Here is a 23,254-nt window from a genome sequence, read left to right on the forward strand (position 1 = left end):
TCCCTGTGAGATGTGTGGGAGGGTCAGATGCACGGGAAAAGAAGCCAGGAACAGCTGGGATGCCTCGGAGGGGAAATCTCCCCATCACAACCTCCAGGCTGATCCTGACGTGCTGTTAGACCAGAGCCAGGTCCAAGTTGCTGTGTTTGGCTCAAACCCTAAATCATTAACCATTCCTGTGGGAACTGGTGTGGACGCAGAGCCATACTCCATCCAATAGGGTAGGTCTGGGTCTGTGCTTCCACCCACTCAATGGACAGACAGATGTGAGCTGGGTCAAGGTCTCTCTCCAATGCAAAATGCAACACAACAGCAAATTTGCTGCAACCTCAGGTCACATTTTGTGTTCCTGCAGTATCACAGTGCTGGGACCCATTGCTCTGAGCCAACAAATCCTGTCTTCTCAATGTTGTGTTCAACACCTTCTTCAAGAAGGCATTGAGCTCCCTTGGGTGCTCTTGGCTCCACAACATCAGCCAGTGTCCCAAAACAGGGGATTAGGACATTGGGTAGGGGCCATCACTGTGCCAGAAACATTCTTGCAGGAAAATACCAGGAAAAACTGGCCCTGAAAGGAGTTTCCCACAACCCTGTCCATGAATTCAGAGCACAAAGCTCTCAGGTTGCCTTCATCACAGCAAAGTAATGTAGGAATGTATTTTGCCTCATTGATCAGCAGTTGTAGGAGGATGAGTAAGATCAATCACAGTAGGAAAGGGAGCTACAGTCTTATTTCTATAATGTGCTTTCTAATTTTGTTTCCAACCATCCTGGCTAAGTACATATTAATAGATTTTGGAGGAAGAGACAAGAAGGTACGACTTACGTGAGCAGCTCTTTCTTGATGTCCTTGGAGAGGAATTTCAGCTTGAAGTTGGTTAAAGTAACTTCACCTGGGTATTTTCTCTCTTCAAAGTTCTCCTCTGACACTTCTTGCTCATCAGCTTCCGAGGAGGCAAAAGAGTGAGCAGCAGGCTCTGACTGCAAGAGAAGGGGCAGAGTTGTGGTGTGGTCATTGCTGCTGAGCTGTGGTGGGAAAAAAATCCCAAGTTCACCAAAGCTAAGGGTTAGTGCAGCATTGCCAGCACTCCTGAGCCCCCTGCAAGCACCTCAGAGCACCCAGCCCAGAGATCCAACAGCCTGGAATTTCCTGGGGTTTTAGGAGAATTGTGTAAGCCACGTCTGTAAAGGGATTTACACGTGGCTTTCTCAAGGTCTTGAAGGAATGAAGCTCAGTGCAACCCCCTCACACTCTTCCTCAGCAGCCTGTCTGTGGGCAGAGAGGCAGGTGATGGTCTCAGAGCCAGAACCCCCACCCCATCTGGGGGTCATGGCTGGATTCCCCACCTGCAGGATTAATGTCAGTGCCATGCAGGGCTGTAGCTGCTAATGGCAGATATAAATCATCCTGAAAAACATCACCAGGAGCAGCACTGCTGCAAGGGAGCTGACAGGATTTACAATGAAGAAAACACTGCAGACCCAGGACAAGTCAAATGGTGGGTTCTTCCTTTGCAAGGGCATCTCAACAGATCCAAAAAGCAAGATTCTGCCTGGTTGATATCTGATAGCACTGACAAAGCCAGGAATATTTCTTTCCTTGGCTCAATGGACAAACTGGGGTTTCTAGGGAAAACAGGACAACTGTGCAGGCAAACAAGGCATTCAATGTCCCCTGAGCTGTTATTCAAGCATGAAGAGGCCCAGCTCACCTCCTCTGGCTCCTCTTCCCGCTGGCGGTTTGGTTTCGTGTAGTCAATGGGCCCATCCCATTCGTCCTGGCGGGAGGTCTGGCTGGACTGGGGGGAGGTCATGGTGCTGCTCGTGGCACTGGTGCTGTTTTGGCGCTGGGACACGTCTGGAGACTTCATGCTGGGACTACTGCTGCAGCTGCTGCTGCTGGGGAAGGTGCTCTCCCGCTTGCGGTGCTTGTTCATGCTCAAGTCCAGAGTCCCATTTTCATCCACCTCAATGTCCATGGACTGGAAGGTTGGGAACACAACCAATGTTAGCAGCTGCCAGAAGGTCCCCATGGGGATCTTGACCCTGTTTGTCTCTTGCAGTGCAGTGGGCAGGTATTCATATCCCATCCTCTCCACAGTCAGGTGGGAGGAACTGAATAAAAAGGGTTGCTCTTTCCTAAATATTTCAGGAACATGTCATGCAAAGGCACCCCTCTACTAAAATGGTTTGGATTGGAAAGGGCCTTAAAGCTCAACTCATTCTAGCCTCCCTGCCATGAACAGGAACACCTTCCACTATCCCAGGTTGCTCCAAGTCCCATCCAACCAAGCCTTGGCATTTTGACTCAGTTGATTGAACACAGGCATCTAGTACCACTCAGGATGCTTCATGGCATCCAAAACATTTGCCCAGTGTTGGAAGTTCTCTGTGGGACTTTGGCAAAACCTGTGTTCCTCTGAAAAACAGCTGGAGATCAGACTGGACACAACTGGGGAACTTCAAATGGCACCAGATACAGATCGGGAAACAACTGAAACCAGCTCTGAGAATCATGGAATTACAGAATTGTTTGGGTTGGAAAAGCCCTCAGAGACCATCAAGTCCAAACATTCACCCAGCACCGCCAAGCCCTCCACTAAACCATGTCCCCAAGTGCCACATCCACATGTCCTTTAAATCCCTCCAGGGATGGTGACTCCACCGCTGCCCTGGACAGCAAGTTCCAGGGCTTGACCATCATAAGTCATAAATATTTCCTAATATCCAGTCTCAGCCCAAGACTTGGAATTGATGTTCATCTCACATTGGAAATTTGAACCACAAGGCACCTCCGCATCACTCAAAAAGCCAAGATTCCCTCCTCTAAACCCAAAGGGAGGAGCCAAAAGGGTGATTTTGGATGAATGCCTGCATTGCTTCTATATTTAAAAAACAAAATGAAAGGAAGGGTAAACCAAGGCGTCTCTCCCATCCTGAATTCCAAGTATGGCTGCTGGGCAGTGGCTCCTGGCCACATTCACCCACCTTGCCAGGGGCCTCTTGCTGCTTGGTGCTGAGATTCTCGGGCATCTCCCAGCAGCGGGTGGAGAGGTTGAGGATGGCGGTGGCCGCCATGTGCGCAGCCTCAGCGTCGTGGGAATAGTCGAAGCCTGTGGAGGAAGATGAAGTGCTCTTCACGTAACTGCTGGAGGGGCTGTGGCTGGGGGAAGAGGCCTTTGGAAAAGGTTTGGCTGGAATAAAAAAGAGAAGGAACAACACAAGGCTAATGTAGAAGCGGCATGAGCAGCAGGGGAAGGTTAAGTCAGCGTGACATGGTTAATGTATGCACAGTTCCTGGGGTTATTCCCAATCCAGGGGCTGGTTTGTTGCCTGGGACGTGCAACAGGAGCAGTGCTGGCTGCAGCTTGTGCTTGGTGTGAAAGGTTAATTCATTAACTGACTCTGCCATAAATACCCAAAACACAAGTGCTTTTCCTCATTAGAGCTGTTCCTCGGTGGAAGCAGTTAAAGGAGAAAGCTTAGAAAAACTTCCTGACTCATTTTTTATTGTTCTCTCTCTGTCCATAACTTATCTGCAGGGCTGCCTTACCAGGAGATTGCTAGTACTGTGTTTGAAAACTTTAAATTTATAAAATTGCATTAATAGAGAACACATGGTCATAAAATATGAGCTTCCAAGGATGACACTGGTGAAATATGGATTTTCTGACAGCTGACATATCATTTAAATATGCCAGAGTAACAGGATTTATTGCACAGCTGCACATATCCACGCTGCTGCTCTGCTCCTGTGTGTCACAGCAGCAGCAAACCAGCCTGGAGATGCAATTTCTCTTCATAACCTGTGAAATGAAAATATTTCTCAGGGTGGATGCACAATAAAACTTTCCCTAATAATAACAACTAATAATTCCTTATTAATAAAGCTTGAAGCTGATCCCATTTAGGGGCCATCAGTAGTTTCAGTGGGTGCGAACAGGAGATCATCTCATTTAGAACAGTCACAGGATTGTATTCTGAATCAAGTATCAAAATCTTCAAATCCTTAATTCATTCCACCATGCTCTTTCTGGGGGAAACCATCCCCACTTTAGTGACAGGCTCACACAGGGAAGACTCATAAGCTTTGGCCTGATCATGGCAAAACAAAGCCAACCTCAGCTGATGCAGCCACGGAGCAAAGTGATTTCATTATTCCCATTACAAACTCGTAATATAAGACACTATAAAATACTAATCTTCCCCAGCCCTGCTTTCTTCCTCGTTGCGTGCGTATATAATGCATATTGACATTAATGGGAGTTACGCACACACATGCGGGGGAATATAAATCCCTCTGGATGAAGATCTCTTTAAAATAAGTTCTCAGTGAAAGGAGCAGATTTCCCTGCTATGATTGGCAATCATATTCATCCTGTCGCTTTGATTAACTCATTGGAGGCTTGCCCACATGGTTATTCTTGTGTCTGGCTGCTTGTTTTCCTGTCCGGTTTAATCCACATCTTCGAGGCGGGGTGTGAGTATTTGCCAACCCAACCTGACAATATCCAGGATCAGGAGATGCCAATTTCAATTTCACACCGTAGGCTCAGCGATGCTTTTCCATTTCATAAGTATTTCTAGCACTAATAGACTCGCAATCAGCAAATTAGTGAAATAAGTGATGAGAAAAAATAGAAAGGATTATCCTAGTGGGTCTGCTGGAATTATTTTTGTCAGTACAATTACCCTGAAAATTCTTTGCTAATATTGCAAATAACACAATCTATTCAGCGAGAGAATCACTTGTACTGGGAAACAAATTACTTTTCCATCAGCCCTAACCCAGGATGACAGTGGCAGTTGTGCTCTCTGGCCTCCATCCAATTTCATTGTCTGATCCTGTACAGATTTAGTACTGTAATAAAGAGCGCTCCCATTGTAGTGCAACAACCGGGATACTTTCAAGTACGAGCACTTTTTAGAGAGCAGCTGCATCAGGATTAAACAGGATTGTGGAAGTGGGATTAGCCAGACAGAAAGCCCTCTTGGGGCCGCTGACTTCTACAAAATGGGCTCCTAAATATTTTCTTTTGCCCCTCAAAAAATATCTTGAGGTACACAGTTCGGGTCAGATAACACATTTGCAAGGGCTGTGTCCCCATGCAGTGCCCCTCTTGCCTTTGGTAGCCCGACCCCTCAGGGTTTATTCAGTCATTTCATTTTCACCCAGGGTTATAGCCAGTGCAAAGTCCTCAGAACAGAGCAGGGGTGGTTGGCTATGATAGGAAAGAGCTGGAAGATAGAGGTGGGTGATCGATAGGTAAAGCTGGAGAGCAGAGCATGGCAGGGAAGACAAATGAGGGGAGTGGGTCATATATAAGATGGAAGAGAAGAAAACTGTAATCCATTTAGCTAGATGAGGAAAGCCAGATCAATAGATATGAGCTGCAAAGCAATGGGGACCAACTGAGGACAACTGTGTAACTTATCCTACCTCAAGACATCACTCAGATTAATGTTCCCACCACAGTTCTTCCCAAAGCCAAAGAGACTCTCTTCCAAACAAAGCTTTCCCAGCAGCCATGAACGCCCCTCACCATCAAAGGCACCCACCTTGGGACTCACCTGACCCTCCCCATCCCAGCTCAGCCCCAAGAGTCTCCCATTACCCAAACCACAATCCCAAGAGCCTTGCAACATGCTGAGAAAGGCAAAAAATGCAAAAACCGAGTCCATCCCTGCTCCCAACTTACATTTAAAGGCTTTAGGTGAGGTTTCGCTAGTCTGAATCTTTGGGGCAAGCATGCGTTTGCCAAAAACCTGAGCATCAAAACTTGCATAATCGAAGGTGACCTTGGAGTACTTCTCCAGCTCCTTGGCCAAGTTGGCCCGGGGGGTTGCTGGGACCATGTTGGGCCTGTAGCTTCCATACTGAGGGATCTCCAGTTGCTTCACAAAGCACATAGGCCTGAGGATGAAACAATGAACAGCAATTATTGTTTTTTTTCCTTGACGAGGTGACTGTTGAGATGGGACCAGACACAATGGGGGCACAGCTGCACCTTGTTCCTAAAGGCTTCCTGGGGATGAGGAGGCAGTAACAGCCCTTTTGCTCTCCCTCAGCAAGTCTGCATCTGATCTGGATCTCTCAGACTCCAGTTTTATTTTTTCTGTCCTTTTCTACCATCATTTTTTTCCCCGTCTTTTTAAGCAAAACATCCAGTTGTCACCCTCATCCAGCACAATGTTCTTGCAGGCTGTCATGGTGTGGCAGCACTTTCCAGAAGAGAACCAACTTGGGCAGTAACTTCCTCATGGGACCCATGACACGGGGTGGCACACAAAGGCACAAGGACCCCAGTTCAGCTCAGCTCCCTGCTGCAGGCTCACTGCAGAGGCACCAGGGCCTCCCCCTTGCCTCAGTTCCTCCTAGAGACCCGCTGCCACGGGGCTGCCTATCATGAATCAATTTTTCTTGCATATAAATTGTATATAAATGGCCTATTGTTATTCTCCTTCCCGTGACCTCTTTCCACCAGAGAGTTCTCGGAGCGGGAGCTCCTTGGAGCATGGACCGTCCTCGTGATGCGCTCAGAGCGCTCTGCGCGGGCTCCGCTGCAAATAAATAAGTAATTGCTCTAAATGGCCTTTCCAAAGTAGTGAGAGCTGGAGCACCAGGGTGCCCAGCAGTCCTGGGGAGCAAATAAATAAATGAATCAGAGCTCGTTGCCTTTGTGGGAGGGCTGCTTGGGGCTCGCACAGCGGTTTTTATCCCGCTCTCGTTGCAGAATAACCAACCATATTCCAATCCATCTGTAGCCTTGTGAATCACATCAGCTACGGAAGCCAGCATCTATCAGGGACATCCTTAATGGGAGACAGCCCTTTCTCTCGGGAAGAGAGAGATGGGCAAAGTATCAAAATTAATGTGACTGGTTTGGAAACGAGCGGCAGGTTCCTCTCCTCTGAAACCTGCAGGCTAAGGAAGAAAAGCAGGTGGACTTGAATGCACAACTGCCATGGAGTGATTTGTGTGTAGCCTAAATCTCCTCCTCCTCCTCCCCCCTCCCCAAGCCCACCCTTCTTATAACGCTGATATAACAACCAGCCCTGGCTGGCAGTTTGTGCTGCGGAGCAATCGGCACAAGTGCCTTCCGCTGCACTGCTAAAACCCTTTGGCCTGTAGCCTCAGCATTAATTGATGCTACAGAAGCAATTCATTGTCCTCAATGCTCTCCCTGGGATCATCAATTAAATATCTCCCCACCTTGGCGAGACCTATGATCATAATAACAGGACTCAGCAGTATCAAAATACAGCTGGAGCTGTGGCTGCTGTTCCTGGGAGCGTGGCAGGGCAGGGAGTGCTGGGGCAGGGTGGGGACATGGAGCTGAGTCTTCCTGTCCCCCTTACCTGAGTATCCGGTCAGAATTGGAGCTGGTCTTCGCAGGATCACCAGACTGGGTTTGTTGCTTTTCATGTGATTTGGCTAATTTCTCAGCAGCAGCAATGGGGCACCCAGATAAACTGTGGGAGTTGGTTGAGGTTTTTTGGTTTTTTTTTTTTTTTGAAGGAGAAGAAAAACAGAGAAGGAAACCAAGCATGAAGAATGAGCACAAAAACCTTCATTTCACAGATCCAGAGCTACATTAAGCCTGTGAGAAAAGTGTTTGCTTCCTCCACACTGAACAAGTTCAATCAACAAGACAAATTCACCTTGCACCTCATCAACACAGAATCATGAAATTATACAGAATGGTTTGGGATGGAAAGGACCTTAAAGCTCAATTCATTCCAACCCCCCTGCCATGGGCAGAGACACCTTCCACTATCCCATGTTGCTCCAAGCCCCATCCAACCCAGCCTTGAACACTTCCAGGGCTGGAGCAACCTGTGCCAGGGCCTCATCACTCTGACAGGGAAGAATTTCTTCCAATCTAACCCTGTCCTCTGTCATTTTGAAGCCATTCCCCCACCCTGTCACCCCGTGGCTGTGACAGAAGAAGCCGAAGCCGGTACCTCCTGTGCGTGTTGCGGTTGCTGTTGACGTGACCCTGTCCTGTGCACCCGGGCGTGGGGCATTTCAACACGTTCTCGTGCATCGCCAGGACTTGGGAGCAAGAAGGGGAAGGGGAGAAGGGGAGGGAAAGAAAAACAACTTAATAAAAATCAGAGAGGAAAAAAAAAAAAGAGAAAATCATCAAGCCTTGTACGCTGGTTTCCTAGAAATCAGGGAATGTGAAATGCTGTAATTAGAGTTTGTAGAGGAAAAAGTAAAAGATTTACAAGGCAGCAGTGCCCAGGTCAGCACTAGGTTAGCATCTCTGCACACAGCCTGGGCTTCCTCCCCATTTTCTGATTACAATCCAGTTTCCCCCATCCAGCCCCTCCTCTCCACCCCAGTTTTGGAACCAGGTCTCCAGTTTCAGGTAGTTTTAAGTGATTGAAGTTGTAGTTCTGCTTTTATCCTTAGGACTAGTCTTTGTTTGATTTTTTTTTTATTTTTAATCTTCAGGATTATTGCTTCCTGCAGTGCTGACCTTAAAAGTAAAGAAAATAATTTGATCTGCAAGCTTTTGTAAAGCCCACAGCTTGTGTTAGTTATTTATTAATATTTTTGCTTGCATTCCAGCCTGTGAAGATAACTGTCCTTTCTCCTTGTTTCTTCCAGTTCTGTGTTTATGTCAGGTCTGCAACATTAGAAATTACTGATAAGGAAGGGTTCCTCTTTCTTTTGGTCTATTATGCCATTATCATAAACATACAACACTGATTTTTATGTATCTATACAGGGAAAGCTATTTAGGATGCTGGTAGAGAGGTGGAAATGCAATCTCTCTGTGCATATGTATATACAAAAATCTGTTATGAGGATGATAAATATTTTCTATAGAATAGGTGAATCTTGGTATAGCCCTTTGGGAATTCTGGAGAGATTAGGGCACAGGAGACTCAGCAATCCTGCACATCCTGAATCACTCATCACTCCTTTCCTGCGTGGCAACATATTTGCACAGCACGGTAGAATAATATCCCTTTTTTCCCATCATGATGTCCCAGGTAGGGAAAAATATGCGACTTCAGTGTAAAGGAGGGCTCTGCTTAACACACCTCTGGAGATGGGCAAGCATTTTTAAAGCCCCTATTTGATTTTCAGAGAAGGGATCTCATTCTCCACAGGATGGTGCTAAAAATCCTTTAAGAAGGACAGGACTTCCAAGTAAATCCCCATCATGTTTCCTGTGATTAGCGATAACACTTTGGTGGATAACAGCATCCAGGATCAACTTGGAAAATCATCATCCCACACCACTCCAAGGAATAACATCAGACTTGATGTCATAAAATTCATATCATTTGAGAAATTCCCCCAAGAAAATGAGGCTCCAGACTAATGGAAGCAGCCCTTGGTATGCCACCATGTACTCACTCTCGGGGGGGATCCTGTCTTTGTGCGGGCAGCCGGAGAGGCTGCGATGGTGCGGGTAAAGTCCCGTGACGTGTCCGGTCCCATCACAGCCAGGAGTTGGACATTTGATTTCTCTCTTCTCAGGTCTTGAAGGATCTAAGGATTGTGCGGAAAGGGCAGGGGGAAGCAGGTTAGTGGATTTGGAGGGGAAGAAGTGGAAAGTGCTGAGGATGATTCTCACTGCCTTTCCAGTCAAGCAGGGGGAAACCTTTGGCTTTGGAGGTTTTTTCCATGGAGTTGGAAGCGTAACACTGGAAGTTTCAAAAATTGAAATTGGCAAAGTGATTTTAGGAACTGACACAGCTCACAGCATGGAGACACTCACAGTGACTGAGCAGGCAGCCTGGCTCAGAGCTAGGGGATGCCAAAGTCCCTGCCCTCATGTTTCTGTGGTCAGACTCGTACCAGTACTTTAAAACCACTTGGATTTTAATCCAGCGCTTCTGCTCAGGCTGAAATTTTCAAGGTTAACTGACAATTTAGCCAAGCAATTCCTCTACTCAGAGGGAGGAACCCTTGTGACAGTGTAGAGGACACCATCATTTTATGCACTCACTACTGACCTCAAGGATGTCCCCACCCCTTTGGGCATTGAGGATTTGTGGTTGAATTCCCCCTGTGGGGTGTGAACTCTCCTCACATCAGCCTAATGGTCCATGCTGAGCAGACCAAGCCCACAGAGCTGCATAAGTTCAGCTCTTCCACCAGGGATGGGAAGGAGGGAGACACACAAAGGTTTGTCCCATACCTTTGCCGTAGTAGCTCTTCCGGATGCTGTCCAGCGGTTTGTTCTGTTTGTCCTCCACCTGGAAGTGCTTCACGTGCTCTCCTGGCAGCCGGCTGGGCTCCCGCACGATTTTCACCTGCTCGGCTTTCAGGGCAATGGCTTGTTCCAGCAGCCCCAGGTTGCCCCTGGTCATCATGTCGTACATCTCCGACTCATCCGTCACGGCTGATTTCTGGGAGCGGGCGTCGTCATCCTTGTCGTCATCCGAGCGCACCTCCACGATGACCGAGTACTCGGGCTTGGGGCTGAACTGCCCTTCACAGTGGCTTTTCTGGGGGTCCTGAGAAGTGTGAGGAGCTTCCTCGCAGATCACTTCAGGAGCCATCTCCTCCTCCTCTTCCTCATCCTCTTCTTCCTCTTCCTCCTCCTCCTCATCATCCTCCTCCTCCTCTTCCTCCTCCTCGTCATCCTCCTCATCATCATCCTCCTCATCCTCTTCTTCTGCTTCAGCCTTTTCCAGTTTGCAGGACTCCTCTCCATTCGTGTCATCCCGGGGCTCCGGACACAACTCGCTGCTGCGCTCGCTAGTGACCTCGATGACCTCCTCCGCGTCCTCCGTCTGGATGATGATCTCCTTGTCGCACTCCTCCTCCACCAACTCCTCTCCTGCATCCTCGCGGACCAAATGCACGACGTTGGATGCTGGCTTGGAGCCCTGCAGCTCCGCTTCAGGCAGTTGCCCTTCGATGGCGAGGGTTTCCTCTGCTATTTGGCCTAAGTTTAGGAGGGAGTTGGCGATTATTTCTTGGTAGCTGCTGTAGTTGGCCTTGCTGGGCCCAGATGTACTTGTTGCTGTGTTTTGTCCGTAGTGGGTTGATTTTGCTGGGCTTCTCTCTGAAGGAGGAAAAGAAGGAATAGAAAGAAGAAGGGGGAAAGAAAGAAAAGATGGAAAAGAACCAAAAAAAAAAAGAGGAAATGGGAAAAGGAGGAAAAGGAGAAAGGAGTAAAAAGAGAAAATGAGGGAGAAGAGAAAAGAAGAGGGAATAAAAAAGGAGGCAAAGAAAGTAATTATATAAACTCATAAAATACAACTTTGTTGTGCTTAAACTTAATTGAAACCAGAACCTGGAAGCTCCAACTCGGGAGCATCCAAATTTATTGAATTTGGGTATGGCAAGTGGAAAGAGGATTTCCACATGGGACTCTGATGCACCATCTGCCCCCTGCCACCTGTAGTGCCTGCTCTCCCCAGGCCAGGGCTCCAAACCAGTGAGCAAGGCAGTGTCAGGACCCCAGCTGAAAATCCATGTCCTTCTCCATGTCCTTTTCCTGCCACTCCTCTGCTCTTGGATAGTGGCCAGATCTGTCCAGGGAGGAGGATCCTGCTGAGCCCCTCATGGCACCTGTGTGGGACCCCCATCACTCAGTCAGCTCCTCTGTGTTTTCCATGGGTCTGTCCCTAGGGAGCATCCCTGAAGGAAAAGCTCTCATTTTTAAGACACTGGAGACACTGTTCCTTCTCAGCTTAACCCAAGCATTGCCACTGTGCTTCTACCCAACAACGGGTCCCCCCAGTAACTGAGGTTCCCATCCTGTACATAATCCAGAGGAGCTGTAACTCCTGGCTGTTAACCCTTCCTGTTCTTTCTTCACCTGCAGAACCCAGCTCTGCCATCAATAATGATGAAGCACCTTCTGCTGCCTCGGGGCTGTGGGTCTCCTCCTGCTCCATGGCCTCTGCCTCGTCCTCCTCCAGCATCCCCTCGGACTCATCAGAGCCAGACTCCTCCTTGGCCTCGGCCTCCTCGCTGCCGTCGCTGTCGACGTTGTAGCCTTCATCCAAGGCCAGCTTGAGAGGGTGGGATTTCCTCTTGGACACCAGATGTTCGGCCTCAGCATCCTGAAGTTTCCTCTTCTTGGCTAGAGGGCAGCTTTGTAAACTGCAGATGGGATCAAGGAGCAGAGAGGAGGCATTGCTGAGTGAGAGACACCTGGCTACCTCATCCCAACTGGTTAGGCAAACATAAGTGAGACAAATACACAAATCCTACCAAAAAAATCATCCAGCACCCCAGATTTTTAGCTGGTTTAACCTCTGTGGCCACATGTGCTCTTAGACCTTGACTTTGTGCAACTACATCAACTTTTTTTCAGGAAATCAGCACACAAATGCTGGGATGTGGCATCCCGGGACTAATGTTGGGGATGAAACCAGGCAGGGGTGCAGAACTAGCCCCACCTGCTCCAATTTCATGTTTCATGGGGTGATGAAAACCCTCAGTTAAGGCTTGCATGACCTCCAAGGCAGCCAATATGTTCGCATTTGCCTTCCCCATCCATAAAGGCAGACCAAAATCTCTGCCCATCAGCAGCTCCCACCAACCCCAGACAGCTGAGTCAGGCACTTCTGGCCAAGTTTGGGGTCTATAGGAAGGCTGCTGTGAGTCTGGAGAAGCAGATCCCTCCAGAATCCATTGGGGACTGATGGAGAGCCAGAAACAAGAAGATTTGGGGCAGACAAGTTAAGTTGCTGCTCTGAACCAGACTTTCTCCGGTGAATGCCTGTCTTTGGCTCTGTTGCTCACATTTTTCCATCCCCTCTGCCTCAAACCCCACCTCACCTTCTGTGTCTCGCATACTTCCCACGGATATGTCCTGAGCCATTGCAGCCTGGGGTTGGACAGCTGGGGAGGGAAACAAGCAACCATCAGGAACAGCAAGAGAATTAATGAGGATTGTATCACCTACAGTCAGTTAAACAGGTCCTGTGCCCGAGGAACAAGCTCACTGCAAGCAGGAAGTTAATTTCCTTCAAATGGTTCTGTTTGTCCCTTTGAATTCCAAGGGAGGAGGGCAGGAGAGCAGCCTTGCAGTTTGCTAAAAATTAATGAAATTACTCACCCCATTTAATTAGATGAACAGTTTGCTATAGTTTTATGAGTGTGTTTAATTAAAGATTTGCATGTGTGAGAGCAGGCTTTTAAAGGCAGACAGCTACTGCACTCTGCCTCCCTGCTGCTACTCTCCAGTTTTCTTTTTCTCAGGAGGAAAAACATGGGATTTTCCCTTATCTGGTGGCTTGTCAGGGAGCTGGGGCCACTTCCAGTAAGAAATGTGTGTGTTTTGGGGAAGAGCAGACTGCGACTTTATCAAGGAGGTTTTAGCCAGACGTGTTGGATGGAGATCCCCAGGACTAAAATCCTCAAAACCTCACTTTTGGGGGAATGGATGGGATTTAGGTGATGAGATCTCCCAAATCCCTGCAATTTTTTTCTTGCTGTTCTGCAGAAGAGGATGAGTTAAAGGCTTGCAGGGAGCTCTGAGCCCGCTCACAGCCACTGCTGCCTTCACTTGAGCATCCCTCACAGGGGACCACAAGCCTCCCCTGCAGGGGTAATTAGTCCCAGCTTCAGGAGCTGTAAGGGCTCCAGATAAGGAGCATTAAAGCAAACATTTTCTGGCAAAACCAGATTATGGCATTGATTATAGGATGCCCAAGTGACTTGCCTGATGTCTGAGGAATTCTGGAGTCGTGTAGGATTAATAACCTCATTTAGCACTGTATCACCCTCAGCCTGGGAAGCTGGAAGCACTAATGAAATCTCTTGATGACAGTGCAAAGGGAGAAGGCATCACCAGCCCAGAGGGGATCTGGCCAGCCTGTTATTCTCGGAGTAAAAGACATGGGATAACATTAAATAGCACCAAGTGCCAAGCCAGGCTTTAGGGACTCAGAGTTTTGCTCTCAGCAGAGCTCAGCCCTTGCAGAAAGCTGAGGACACAGAGGGTCTGGCTGCACTAATGGGTGCAGCAGCTCTGGGAGCACTGGTGGGTTATTAATGGTTCAACTCCCTAGAATACAAGTCAGATCTTTGTGTTCAAAAACCTCAATTCAACCCAAAACCAGGGCAGGACAGTGCTGCTGAGCTGTCAGGAGAGTAGGAATCCTTCCTTCAGGGAGACTGACTGGCTTTAGGTTAGCAAAGCAAATGCTGAGAGGGTGAGTTGGTGGCACCACATCCCCTAAGAGCTCTGGGGAGGTGGAAGCTGCCCCTCTTGGCTCCTCCACTTAAATTCCCCCTTCCTGCTGTGTCTTTTGCTTGTGACCTGGCTTGAACCGGCGCTGCTGCACATCCTCCAGTGCCATCTCCTGTGGGATGGCTCCCAGCTCTCCTGGCATCCACACACAGCCCCAGCCCCACCACACCTGGGGTCTGGCCTGGCAGCACAGTGTCCCTTCTCCAGCAGGACACTCGAGGGCATAGAGGACAAGATCTCATCCCACTAACGTGCAATTGGGAGAGGGAGCTTCCCTCTTTGCTGCTTATGATCTAAAAGTCTATTTAATTGTAATTGTCCTCAGGCCTGACTGAGGCTGCTCTGTCCCAAGCAGCCCCAGCCACACACTTTCAGTGGCTGCACACCAAAAGATAGAGCAGTGTTTATGTCACCAGTGACTTGCCTGAAAAAGGCCTTATTCAATGGCGAACAGGAGCAGCTCTGATGAAGACGTTACAGGCTTTTATAAGTTTTCCTGTATCAATTAAAGCAGATTACCCATCACCTCATTTTTAATGTGGCTTGATGAAGACTGCAGTAAAAAGTATGTAGGAAAGAGACAAGTGGTTCAGCATCGAGGTTTGCCTAAGCAGGTGTCGATTTGGGATGTTTCTGCCTTCACTTTGTTGATTTAATGCCTTTAAAAAACACCAGCACAAAGGTGATGCTCTACATGCTCTGGGCCAGGCTTTCCCTCCCCACTCTCCTTTGGGGAATTTTCGTGTATTTTGGCACGAGTCCCGAAAGGGGAAACGGGCTTTGAGGTCTGTTAAAGCTGCTCTCCATCCCTCAAGAGCCACAACACCGAACAGCTCCCCCCCCCCTCCGCTGCCTTCATCTGCTTGACAAAAGGGCTTCTTATTGTTATGCAGACGATGCCCTGCTTCCAATTAGTCGATTAATCGTCCAGTTATTCAGGCAATTAGGTGACAGCTGCAGAGATGGCTTTGTGGAGCACTCTGTCCTGCCCCTTAGATATGTCACCTGCTCCAATTACCACCTCCACTCAAGTGTTCAGCAATAAAAGTTGGAGAAGGGGCATGCCCAGTGCTGGCTCCTCCCGGCTCTCCAGGGTAATCCGAGAGTGGAGGAGCAAAATGCTCTGAAATTGGGTTGGTTTAGGTGCAATTACTCTTTGACACACGCGGGAGGCTGCAAGGAGAGGCAGCCCCTGTCCAGGTTAAAGGCTCCTACCCCTGGCAAAGCCCCTGGGCAAGGTTTAGGGGGAGCTCGCAGGTAGGGGAGGCTGTTACATCTAATGAGAAGCTCTGGAGGCTGCACAGGCTCTGCTCCTGCTCTTTTGGCTGCTGCTGTTGGCATCCCAGCGCTGCTAAATGAGTGACAACAGGAGCACCGTGACTGAGCAGAGAACGGGGGGCTGAAGGAGCATCCAGCACCAGAAGTGATGTGACAAATACGTGGAAAAAAACCTCTGGTTAGTAGGATGGTGTCCCCAGTGATGCTGAAACACAGACCCTGGGCATTAGGTTTGACTGGGGTTTAAATCTGGGGTGGGACAGAGGATGGCTGGAGGGTCTCCTGTGTAAAGTCATTCATCCAGAGCTGCAGTTTATTTCTTTAACTCTTGTGATTCCCCTGATGAGTTGTCCCTGAGGACTTGGACACAACCCCTAATAGAAGACCCCATTAGTCCCATGGGTTTGCTGCCCTCACCCAGGTTTCCCAGCTGAGGGGCTTCTCTCAAGCCAGTCCCACCATGTGCCCTCCCCATCCCTCCCATGGCCAAGGAGGAGCAGGGTCCTTACCTCACCTCCTGGCCGATGAGCTCCGTGGGCACTGGGCAAGGGGCAGGATGCAGCAATGGAAACAAACACAAGGTCAGAAACAAACCAGAGGTGCCCGACCCCCCGAGACTGAAGCTCTCCTGACAGCAGCTGGGTTTCTGTTTCCTCCCATTTGGAAAAGAAAGAGCCAATTTTTCCTGTTGTCCTTTGTTGCATGCCAGCCTGTAGCAAATTATAATCCTGCCTTGTAAATCCTCACACCTGTGCTGCTTTTGAGGCAGGTGAGTGCACACTGGCAGCATCAGGGACTGCCTCTGTTCTTTGAATCTGTGATGACTTTGAAGTCAATGGAACTATTCTGACATGCATGCATGTAACTCAAACACTTCTAAATAAAGACTGAGTTTTCTAATGCCTTCATCTCTCTTTTTGCCCTTTAAAGATGCTCATCAATTTCTTCTTTCGCACTTCACAACTGTTTTCCTGCAATGGCCACATTCACCTCTATAACACCAGCATCTTTCTCCTCTCCCTGTCCCATCAGACTGATGCCAATGCTCAGACATATGCTGGAGATTTGTTATTTGGGGTATAGGGTAAACAAGAGTTTGTAGGATTTTTAGGAATTATTCCCCACCTGTGAATAAGAGAGCTTCTCACTGCTCAAAACAAGAACATAAAGCCATCTCACAATTGCAGCTGAAACCTTACATCCAGCCAGGAATCCAAATAATCAAGAGGAAAAAAAAATTCCCTCAGCACAAGTCTAAATTTGCCCAGGCTAAAAACCATAACACGTTTGCTCAATTTGTTTGAGCTAATTGGGTTTCCTGGGATCCAGCTCCCAGTGGGATGACTCACAAGCTTCAACAAACTGGAGGCAGTGACGAGTCCCAGGGTGCAGGCAATAAATTACCTTTTCACATCAAGAAATCCAGATTCAAGTGTGGAAAAGGCAGGGTGTGAGAAAATAAATAGAATCAGGATAGTCTCATTTGCAACCTGAACGAGCACCTTTGTGTAAGTGCAACAAAGCAATGAAATCCAAATATTCGAGCTCAGCTCAACACAGCTGGCAACATCTGGGTTTGGTTTTGTTTTTAAAAGGTGCAGATGCTGTAAAGAGCAAGGAGGAAGGAAGGTGAGGACAAAAGGAAGGTGGCCCAGCCCAGCTGTAGGGTGAAGATGCAGTCTCTGCAGCCATCACACCTTTCCAACCTTGTTGGTTCCTCACTTCCAGCCACCTTTGTCACTCGTTGCATCTACAGCCACAAAAATGAACCAAAAAACAGACAGGCTGCTCTGTAACCATCACCCATGGCTATGGGACTACCTGAGGTGACACCCTGAGCTCTATCAGAGCTCTCACCTTCTCCCAGAGAGAAAACATGCACAGAATTTCAGGGTTTTTTTGGGTTTTTTTTCTAATCCAGAAATAAATCACAATCAATCTCAATTAACCAGTTGTTTGTCCTCCCATCCCTGCCAGGGCATGGCCCATTTGCTTCTGCAGCATGAGCTACTTCTGCCAGGCACTCTCAGATGTGTGACTTCAAAGCCGCTGGCAGAATGAGCCTGATGAAAGCCCTGGGAGCTGATCTGAAGCTCCAGTGATTGCCATCCCCTACAGCAAAGCAGGCACGGGGGCTTTTTCCCTTATTTGCCTGTTATTTTCCTTCAGCTGAATGTAGTGGATGAGGGTTAAATATCATAAGAACCTATAAAGTTTTGTGGTTGGGACGTTTGTAGGTTTTTTAGACAAATTTCAGGAGAGGTTAGAGCAGGGGTAGTGACCAGTTAAGAGTTAAGCCTGGACTTGAAAAACCAAAGCTTATTTGGAACAAGGGAAGTGCAGGGAGCTGAGCTCTGCAGAGCCCAGTGTGCCCCACTCACCTCGGACAGACTTGGATCGCGTGCGTGCTCTCTTATCATCATTTTCTAAACTCATCTGCAACAGAAAGAAAAAAATCATTACTGAAAGATAGCCAGAAAATCATCATTAAAGGACGAGCTTGTATGTGGTTGTGGCGTTGTGGGTGGCTGGGAAAGCTTTCCCGTGTTTTTGAGATGGAGGTTTCTTACCTTGATGCTGTTGTTCAACCCACAGTGCCCAGATTTAGCAATTTTAAATTAATTTCCACATCCTGGGACACAGGAAGGACTTTGTCTGTTGAGTAGCACAGAGCAACAAACGCCCAGATGTGTTGGCTGTGCATGAGGTAGCCCTTGTTAAGGGCAGAGCTGATTTCTCTGGATTTACAGCACAGAACTGCTGTGAGCACCTGGGTGGAATGCCAACACAGAATCAGAAATCTCTGAATATGCACCTGAGCTGATCTCCTGGCTGAAAATGGGCAATTTTTTCACAAGTGCCCTAAAGAACAACCTCTCCTCTCTGCTTAAATTTGCCACAAAGAATGACTGCATCTAAATAACTCACAACATGGACATCAAACACGAGGTCTGCAGGGAACACGGGCATGAATAAGTAACATGAGGGACTTCAAAGTTCTGGATATTAATGAAACATCACCACATGCCACAAGGTAGCAGAAGTCTGAAGTGCAGCCACCTCTGGGGTACAGCACCTTTGAAAGCAGGCAGTGCCTGGAGGTGGGAGCAGGAAAGCAGGGACCTCCACGGCATGGCTGGAATGATATAAATGGGATTTCATTAACGTTGTCAGAGGAGCTGCTGAAGTGGTCAAAGAGCTGCTTTCTGTCTCACCCTTGACACAGATGCTCTCTCTGCAGGCAGGAGTGTTTGGCTGTAAATGCCAAGGGGGAATGGCAAGGTCGGGGTGTGAGCAGGGCAGGGGGTCAGAGCCTGCTAGGTTGGGAAGACAATTTGGTTTTTACTGCAATGTTACCATGTGGGACACTTCCTCCAGAGATTACAAGGAGAGAGAAAAGGAGGTGAAAGAACCATTTGCAAGTGGGATTTGACATAATAAAAACCAATTCTCTTTGGAATATCCTCTACAGGCCCAGTTAAAGAAGGAAGAGTCCAGCTCCTGTATTATTCCTGAATGAGGAGTTTCCATGGCTCCAGCACCCCTGACAGAGCAGGGACACCAGCTCTGCTCTCTCTGGTCCAGGGGCAGGAAGGGACACGCACGTAGAGCATGTGCTGCTCCACTGGCAGTAGGGATGGTGCAGGTAGGGTATGTGCTGCTGAATGCCCACATGCACCCTAAAAACATCTTGATGAATGCTGCTCCCAGCTCCCAGGGGCTCCTCACCCTCAAAGGAGACACTGCTTGGTGCTTTCCCTGAGGTTTGGGAGCAGCAAAGAGGGAGGGAGGCTGTTGGGACAGGCAGGGAGAAAGGACCAAGGTCTCCAGCCCTTGGGGCATCACAGCTAAAACCCCTCAGAGGAGGGATGAAGCTTTCCCCAGGCACCTCTCTCCTTCACACTGCCACCTTCCAGAATTCAATGTTAACATGCAATGATTTGTTAGATGGGGGGATTGGAGAGGAAAAAAGAAAAAAAAAAAGAGGGAGGGTGAGGGGAATCAAAACCTGGAGCAATTTATGCACCCTGTCAGCATTCAGCTCATGGCACGGCAGTGTTGTGCTCCACGTTTATTACAATCTTCCCAATAACACAGCAGACAATTACTATAATTTGTATTTTTAAAGCCCCAGTTCCCTGTGGACCAATGGCTCTGGTTTAAAGAGTGGAGAGGAGCAGGTGTCACGGGGACTTCATTACATTTATGAGCCTTCCAACGCCGGCGTGCGCTGAGCTCGCTCCCTAATGCCGCCACACGCCGCAGCACCTTGCACTGCTGGGAGCCTCCACCAACAGCAACGCCAGAGAGGGCTTTTTCTCTCTTTTTGCTCTCTCTTTTATTCCTTTTTGGACTATTCTTACAGGGAATTGGTGTGTGTTGGGGCAGTATGGGTTTCCTGCAGCTCAAAGGGGCAGAGGAGGTCAGGTTGTGGGAAGGGCAATGGGAAAAGCCTGTGAGGGGCCAGGACCCACAGACAGCATGGAAAAGCAAATCAAAATTTCATTTTTCTTAGCCAGACAGGTGGGACGGGCTCAAGCTGCTTATCTATAAATAGGGGAGATCCCATTTCAGGTCACATTTGTCTTTGGGAGTTAAATATCATGTGAGCTGGCATGCAGGCTCCTCACTACACCACAGCACCTCAGAGCAGTTCCTCCCATTGCCTCCCATTCCTCTTTCAAGGCAGGATCAAACTCCCTGGGAAGGCAGGAGCAGGTTCAGTCACCACATGGGCAAAGGGGACAGGAGCCACCTAAGGCAGGGACAGACCCACAGAGTCACAGAATTCTCAGGGCTGGAAGGGACATCTGGTGACCCAACCTTGCTAAGGACCAAAGAATGGAAAAGCCAAATAGGCTGCCTTGTTTGGCCGAATCTTAAAAAAGAAAAACCAACAACAAAAAAAACCAAACCAAAACCAAAAACCAACAACAACAAAAAGCCAAAACAACCCAACCCCAAATTTCTAAATTATTGGGAGTTTCCCCCAGAAGGAACACCCCATTGCTTGTTAAGAGACCCTGACACAGCCTCACGGCTGTGTTTTTATAATGTTTCACTTATATCACCATCGGGATGGGTGAGCTCTGTGCTCCCAGATTCTGTTTTCTACCATCAAGCCCCTTTTTTCAGCTTAAACCAACACCAGGATCATCTTCAAAAATGCTCATTTCCTCCAAAGTGGAGAAACACCAGGAATAAGATCCATTATGGAGCTCAGCCCCCGCTCCTCCCAGGCAAGCTAAACAACTGGCAGAGCCCTGACTGTGCTTCTGGAGCCTCTGTGATATCAGGCTCAGATGCAGGAAGGTTACATGAAACCATTGTCCTTTATTGTTGCCTTCTCAGCCAGAAGCCCTCTAGACAGATCGTTTTAATGTGAAATTTCAGGTCACACAGTGCATGTTTGCAGTCCTGGAGACCGACAGGCTATTTTCATTAGCTCTCCCTCTTGTTCACATAACAGCCAGGCTGAGGAGCTGTCTGGATTTCAGTCTTATTGCTTTAACTCTGAATGAAAACAAAGCAGCCCAAAAGGAAACCTGCAAATAAATTATTGCTGCCAGATGCCAGTCACAAGCACATTAGTCTGGCTGGAAAAGACAGAGGTTTATTCCACATCTCCTCACCCTATGCATGGATTATCTCTAAGATTAAATCAATATCAGCATCTAGCAAGTTTCCTAACCCAACACTACAGGAGAGGACCCTATGCTGGGTCTCAGGGCACTTCCTTCAGGATTCAGATCAGTGATAGTCAGGGTAACCTTGGAAATGTGACTGCATCTCTATGTTCCCCTTTCCCCCCTCTTTTCTCTCTAAAAGTAAGAAATGTCCCCTACCCTGTTTACCCTCACTAAGGAGCTCCCTGACATGAGCAGAATACAACTTATAATGATAATTTGTCAATGCTGCAGACTTAAATCAATGATGTTCAGACAGATAAACTTGAAAAATAGTTTAACCCGAGCACAGTGTGAATTTTAACAGCCAGATTCTACAGCCCAGGTCTTGTTCTGCTGCCAAGACAGCAATACAGCAGGGATCTGAAGTTTCATTTTCTGGAGTACCTACAGGGTTGACATTTTCTTCTTCCTTCTTGTCTTAATACACATTCCCTTTGCATTGGAAACCTGAGGAACATAACAGAACACAAACCCACTGGGAGCCCAGCATGTGCTGATGCCCAGGTGTGCCTGGGCTTCGACAGCTCTATGCAAATCTGCCATTAAAAGCCCTGCTGAAATTCCCCCCGGTCAGCAGTAATACTTTTTATGTATTCAAGAGCACCACGGAGCTCAGAGAAAATAAACATGCTGAAAAACCCTTCAGCTGGACAAAGGGAGGTGAGGATTCAGCAGGAATATTTATTTTACACTGAAAGCAGCAGAGCTTCCATCGGTGCTCGTTTGTGGATGTAGCAAAATGCCAATTGCAAGAAGCAGCATCTGAGCTTTAGAGGGACAGACAGACACAGAGTTCCTCTATTTTTAGTTTTTAAAACCCCCCAACTTATGTTTGCCTAGCAGCAGAAGGAAAATGCCAGAAGAAATGAGATTTTTTCCTACAGAATTGTTGAAAAGGGGTTTTCTGCTTGGTCCTCCCCTTCCTGAAGATCCAAAGGGTCCCTTCTTTAGCTCCTCAAGGGAAAAGGCAGAAAAACTGCCTCTTGGTGAGGATGGGTTTGAATGGCCTATCCTGATTTCTCCTCCCTTTTGTTTCTTATGAGTAATTCCTCCTTGGCTGTTGCAGGCTGAACACAGGTGGAGAGACCTGGATCTGGGTCTCCAAATTTCTCCCCTTTCCTCTCTATAAAGCACCATGGCATCTTTGTTAATTGCAGAAAATGAGGAGGACTTTGTCCTGCTGGACCTTCTCTAGCTGAGAATTTTTAAAATAAATAAATAAATAAGGGGTGATGGAGGAAGAAATACTCTTGATCAACAGTGCACCTCTACTTTTAAAAAAAGGCTCAATAGTAGCTCTCAGCTGCTATTTTATAACCACACTCTGAGATTAGAGGGATTTTTTTCCCTCTCCTTCCTTTAGGGTCTTCCTAGCTGCTTGATTTAAATCCTCCTGACGTTCCACCTATTGTGAGTCCTGTTCTCAGCTGAATAAGCTCCCGTCTGCCTTTTGCTCTGACTGCTTCCAGGAAAGGACACCCTGCACAGTGTTCCCGGCTCTGAGTCGGGGAGGGGGGAGGATTTTGCCTTGACATGTCGAGATGCAAACCCACAGCTTGTACCCACCTCGAATCTGACACTCCAGCTGTGTCACAAACATCCTCCTGAAGCCGTGCTGTCACTTTGCATTTGCAGAGAGGGTCCAGCCCCCCAAAACCACCCAGTGCTGCGAGTGAAGCGCTTCCCGAGCGCTGCCGCGATGGCAGCAGCATCCTCCACACTCGGGGGAAGCGGAGCAGAAAAGCTGCTCCTGAGCATCACATCTGACACAGGCGCAGCTGCACCGCTGCCTCCACGGCTCTGACAGCCCAGCATTAGGCTGGCTGATTGCAGGGGCCGTGGTTGGAGTTGACACACACCTTCCTCTCCACTCCTGGGAAGCGCTGCAGCGCGCAATCCCAATGCCGGCGGGACCCGAGCGGCTCCGTACGTGCCGACGGCTCTCGTGCCAGAAGAGGAGGGGTAGGGAAGAGGGGGGAAATAATTGTAGTTCTTCAATCTCATTGTTTTCCAGCTCTGTGATAAGCCAGCTGCCCTTTCCATGAGATTATCCTGGGGTGGCACAACGTGGGGGAATTGCTGAGATCTCTGCGAAGGGGACAGCAG

General features: G+C 48.3%; 1 protein-coding gene across 4 annotated transcripts in view; it reads right to left on the reverse strand.

Annotated features, from left to right (window-relative positions):
• Nucleotides 1-23,254, reverse strand: part of MYT1 (myelin transcription factor 1) — a 64,312-nt gene that overhangs the window by 17,368 nt on the left and 23,690 nt on the right. For all 4 annotated transcript variants that reach the window (XM_030963096.1, XM_030963098.1, XM_030963099.1 and 1 more), the window contains exons 3-14: nt 17,840-17,894; nt 15,968-15,998; nt 12,764-12,826; nt 11,835-12,082; nt 10,164-11,036; nt 9,377-9,511; nt 7,966-8,056; nt 7,360-7,473; nt 5,700-5,914; nt 2,989-3,194; nt 1,713-1,982; nt 827-981 (exon numbers count right to left, since the gene is read on the reverse strand). In XM_030963096.1, the coding sequence (XP_030818956.1) occupies nt 827-981; nt 1,713-1,982; nt 2,989-3,194; nt 5,700-5,914; nt 7,360-7,473; nt 7,966-8,056; nt 9,377-9,511; nt 10,164-11,036; nt 11,835-12,082; nt 12,764-12,826; nt 15,968-15,998; nt 17,840-17,894 (2,456 nt within the window). The remainder of the gene's footprint in view (nt 1-826; nt 982-1,712; nt 1,983-2,988; nt 3,195-5,699; nt 5,915-7,359; nt 7,474-7,965; nt 8,057-9,376; nt 9,512-10,163; nt 11,037-11,834; nt 12,083-12,763; nt 12,827-15,967; nt 15,999-17,839; nt 17,895-23,254) is intronic.

Source organism: Camarhynchus parvulus, chromosome 20 (assembly GCF_901933205.1).
Source record: "Camarhynchus parvulus chromosome 20, STF_HiC, whole genome shotgun sequence".
Classification (NCBI taxonomy): Eukaryota; Metazoa; Chordata; class Aves; order Passeriformes; family Thraupidae; genus Camarhynchus; species Camarhynchus parvulus.